The sequence below is a fragment of the Engraulis encrasicolus genome, chromosome 12 (genome assembly GCF_034702125.1).
Source record: "Engraulis encrasicolus isolate BLACKSEA-1 chromosome 12, IST_EnEncr_1.0, whole genome shotgun sequence".
Lineage (NCBI taxonomy): Eukaryota > Metazoa > Chordata > Actinopteri > Clupeiformes > Engraulidae > Engraulis > Engraulis encrasicolus.
In genome coordinates, this window is record NC_085868.1 from 30,729,095 (window position 1) to 30,734,094 (window position 5,000).

The window sequence follows — 5,000 nt, forward strand, 5'->3', positions numbered from 1 at the left end:
GGTTTCTCTTTGCATACACACACACACACACACACACACACACACACACACACACACACACACACACCAAGCTGTCCCAGTGATCCTGTTTTGCGCGTGTCCATCCTTGACTGAAAGCCTCTGCTTGGGTTCCAGCTCCTCCCACACTACTCACACACTCACACACACACACAGCACAGCACAGCACAGCACACACACAGCACAGCACAGCACAGCACAGCACACACACACACACACACACACACACACACACACACACACACACACACACACACACACACACACACACACACAGCACACACACACACACACACACACAGCACACACACACAGCACACACACACACACACACAGCACACACACAGCACACTGTTCCAGTGATCCCTTGTGTGCCTCCTTGACTGCGGTGTACAGCTTCTTCCAGCAGGCCGGGGAGCAGTACCAGAAGCTGGTGACGATGCACAGCAGCATGGCCACCCTCTACAACTCCCTGCTGGCCTACTACGCCATGGACCCCAAGAAGACCTCCATCGAGGAACTCTTCACAGACCTCAGCAACTTCAGGGCCATGTTCACAGTGAGTGCTGTGTGCACACACAAACACACACGCACTCACATACACGCACGCACACACACACACACACACACACACACACACACACACACACACACACACACACACACACACGTACATACATTCATGCGCACACACGCACACATACATACACACACACACACACATACACACAGTAAAGTGTGCACAAGCAAACACACACACAAACAGTTTGCACAAGTCTGCTCAAACACACAGTACATGCATGCACGCACACACACTCACATAATATGATGCTTGCGCACGCACTCGCATACATCACACTCGCTCACTCGCCTTGTCTTGCTGTTTTGTGGAACTAGCAGGTAGTTGACAGTGCAACACTGCACTGCATCACTTTTACAAGCATCAGTCAGAAGTGTCGACATCACGGCAGTAGATTAGAGGTGAACAGAGACGCGTAGTATGATGCAACAGCAACACGGAGTTGCCGCAGAAAGGGCTTTGTTACGTTGTGTCATGTCAGCCCGTTCAAGCAGGTGGAGCTGATGCGTCTTCATCATTCTGGAGATTCAATAGTAAACACTAGGGAGAAAAAGAAGAAGAAGAAGAAAAACAGTAAAGATTGAAGACACTGTGTTTGTCACTCACTCCATTTGTTTGGGAGATTTATTTTGTTGACTCTCCAAAAGGTTCTATTTTTGTTGGTGTTTCTTTTGGTACATTCGCTTATTTGAAGTTGCTGTTTCCGCAGCTTCACTCTGCCCCATCTACCATCACACCAATGCTGGAATGTCAACAGCTTTTCCAGTTAACACACACACACACGCACACACACACACACACACACACACACACACACGCACACACACACACACACACACACACACACACACACACACACACACACACACACACACACACACACACACACACACAGCAGTCATTGCAAGCATGAAGCCCCACACACACACACACACACACACACACACACACACACACACACACACACACACACACACACACACTGCCGTCATTGCGACCATTAAGCCCTTAACTATACTGTAAGGCACAGAGGCTGGTTATGTTTGTCTGTTGCGTGTCTGTGGGTGTGATCTTGCATTTACATTGCTCTTTATTCACCGTAAATGTATTCACACATATACAAATAAAAATAGTGAGACATGACCCTCTGCAATGACATGCTGTTTATGGTAGCTGTGACATGCAGTCTTTAGATGTGGCACAGTCATTTGGAGCGTAGTTCACAGGCTAATGTAATTTACAGCATCGTGCTTACCAAGCTTACTGGATCATCTCAGCAAGTGTGGGGTCTTTAGATATGTGCTGGTCATTTTGCCATTTTTGCAGGCAGTAGCTCTTTTTTCCTTTAGGGAAATCATTCCACGACTGTTACTGTGAATGCAATTTACAATGTATATTATATTATAGTAGTTATAATATGATATATATAATATAATTATAATATTTAAAACATGTACACAACATCTAACTAAAGCAAGAGGGACAACCGGTAACCAAAACCAGGCAGTTGCTGAAAGATAGGCACAAGCTTGTTTAAATCAAATCAAATCAAATAAGATACATTTAAAATGCAAGTTAGAACTTGATGTGGCAGAACATTAAATGCCTTTTCAACTTTAGAACAAGCCAGCCATACTTCCACAAGGGTTAAAAACAACGGCCAAACCCTTACAAAATGTAAGAGGGGTTGTTGTAATGGCCAATGAAATTTCACCTTGTGTTTTGGGTGAGACATTGCACAGCCATTAACGCTCTTTCTCCCAAAACTTTAACTCTGGCTGGCCTCTGTCAGTGTTGGCTTGCACACTGCACTTTTGATATATATATATATATAGTTAATAACCTATCTTTATTTACCCCTGAATCTCTCTAAATCTATAATATTAACTTAAATGTAATATCTCCTACTTAGTGGCGTTGGATTTAGCATTGCTGGAAGACCCACAGCAGCATTCATTATAACGAGTTGAGTTGATGACTTGAGTAACTTTTGTTAGTTTGCTGTCTTCTGTTTCTGTTTATATCTCTGTCTTTTTGTCTCTCTCCTCCTATAATGAGTTTGTACAGATGAAACCAAATTGAGAGTTTGGAGTAATTTGACCACTTAGTGACTTGCAGAGAAGTAATGTGCTGATCTGGAAACAGGCAATGAAGCCACACCATTTCATTGTCTGGTCATATTTGCTGCAAATTTTGTACATTTTATTGTTATTTTTTACAATGCCATGGGTGCAATGTCTGCTAATTATGCTGTACAATTATAAAGTAGATGTTCTCTAACTGATGCAATTGTAACACTAGTACACGAGCTTGCTATTTATATGCCAGTTATTCAACTGCACCTGATTATATAGGTTTTTTATAATTAGGGGTGGGCATAGATTCTTTTTTTAATCTAGATTAATCTCATTGTAATTATGAAATTAATCTAGATTAATCAATATCAAAATCGCTCATTCAGAATATGCACACTACTGAAATAATGACCAAAAGTAGCCTAAATCTTGTGAGTTTCTTAAGACAGATGGCGCATAGACCAGAGCTCATCTCCATTTTTCCAAAATGCATCTCGGCTTGAAAAAAAATGGTCATGCTGATAGGCCTACTTGGTGATGAAAAAAAAATCACACAATATTTGCTAAGTGTGTCGAATAAGTTAAGGGATCATTAATAGTCATAACAAACTGATGTTTCAACATGAACAGCACTATTAAGCTGTACAAATACAGATAAATGTATAAAACATGTAGCGTTTATAATGGTCCTGGACTATGCTAAATGAGAGAGAGAGAGAGAGAGAGAGAGAGAGAGAGAGAGAGAGAGAGAGAGAGAGAGAGAGAGAGAGAGAGAGAGACTGTTTAAAAAAGGCTGCGGCTCTTTTAAGAAGAAGGCGGAGAATCTGCAGTGACATCAGAGCCCCCGCAGAATATCTAGCCACTACTCTACTTGCTCCTTGTCCTCAGAATGCCAGAGGAGTCACAACCCCTTTGCCAAACTTTTGTTAAATATATCACACGCGACAAACACGTTACACGTTACATGAGCATACAGGCTACATATGAGCATATCTCACTGTGTCGCAAATGCGCTGAACTCAACCGATCGCAACACAAACAGTAGCGAGAGTAGGCTAGTTCTAGAGTGGGCTAGTTCTAGGCATTGACAGTTGGAGTTAGACTGTCTTCAAAATGCATTTACAGTAGGCTATCACACAATCTTGTGCAACTATGGCACTGGCAAGATTTCGGGAACAGTTTGTGTTTTTGTTTGTGTTCCATGCAGTGCGTGAGGTAGAATAAGTTTGGTGCTTGAAATGGATGTCGGGCTCACACACGAGTCTGACGTCTCTCTACCGCTTCACCTTCACACAATAACGTCTCTCTAATCTACTGGTTATGAAAAATCACTAAAACAACACCTACCATGGCAGAAAGAGTAATGTTTACAGCTTGCAAACACTGTTCATATTTGGCAGGTCAGCGAGCAGCACGTAAACGGCGATAACGGCCCACCACTAATTATAATATTATATTATATTATTATATTTTATTGTTTTATATTATAATAAGGGTACTATACGTACGTCTGTGTGCTAAATGATCAATTCACAGATGCAGTCATCTCCTTGTTAATGTAACCAGCATATATCAACAGTAAGTTATAATTGCTCATAATAAGTTGTAAATATTGAATATTTATATTGAATATTTATTTATTTTTAGATGCTTCCTAGCATCTCTATAAGAGGGTATGTCCGACCATCCGTCGGTCTGTCCGTCTGAAATGCTTTCTTTCAATTGTTATTCCCTCCTGTGTCCACACATAGACGGGCGCATCTTTGTTTGCCAGTCAGACTTGTTTAGCTTTCGTGTGTGTGTGTGTGTGTGTGTGTGTGTGTGTGTGTGTGTGTGTGTGTGTGTGTGTGTGTGTGTGTGTGTGTGTGTGTGTGTGTGTGTGTGTGTGTGTGTGTGTGTGTCTAAGCATGGTAGGGGAACTTCACTGGCTTCTTTGAAGAGATGGCGAGGGATGGGACATGTGCAGAGGGAGGTAGAGCAGACAAAACAGATTGCAGACTGGGTAATTGTGATTACCATGTCCGCCCGGATCCTTATGGATGCCAATGAAACTAATGGTGATTCGACTATAGTGACTTGGGGACTTGCATTGCCCATGACCATTTACAACTAATGGCAGGGAAGCATGGAACTTTTCCTATTTTTAAGTGTAGTATTTGTTTATTTCTTGATGCCTTAAGTATCGCGCAGTTGCGCTAGAAATATAATCTATTAGCTTATCCCCCACCTTCCCACGGGATATTCTTTATCACACACACACACACACACACACACACACACACACACACACACACACACACACACACACACACACACACACACACACA

General features: G+C 42.2%; 1 protein-coding gene across 1 annotated transcript in view; it reads left to right on the forward strand.

The window, feature by feature from the left end:
- Window positions 1–5,000, forward strand: part of LOC134459672 (protein diaphanous homolog 3-like) — a 414,535-nt gene that overhangs the window by 292,864 nt on the left and 116,671 nt on the right. The window contains exon 24 of the mRNA XM_063212051.1: window positions 412–577. Coding sequence (XP_063068121.1) covers window positions 412–577 — 166 coding nt within the window. The remainder of the gene's footprint in view (window positions 1–411; window positions 578–5,000) is intronic.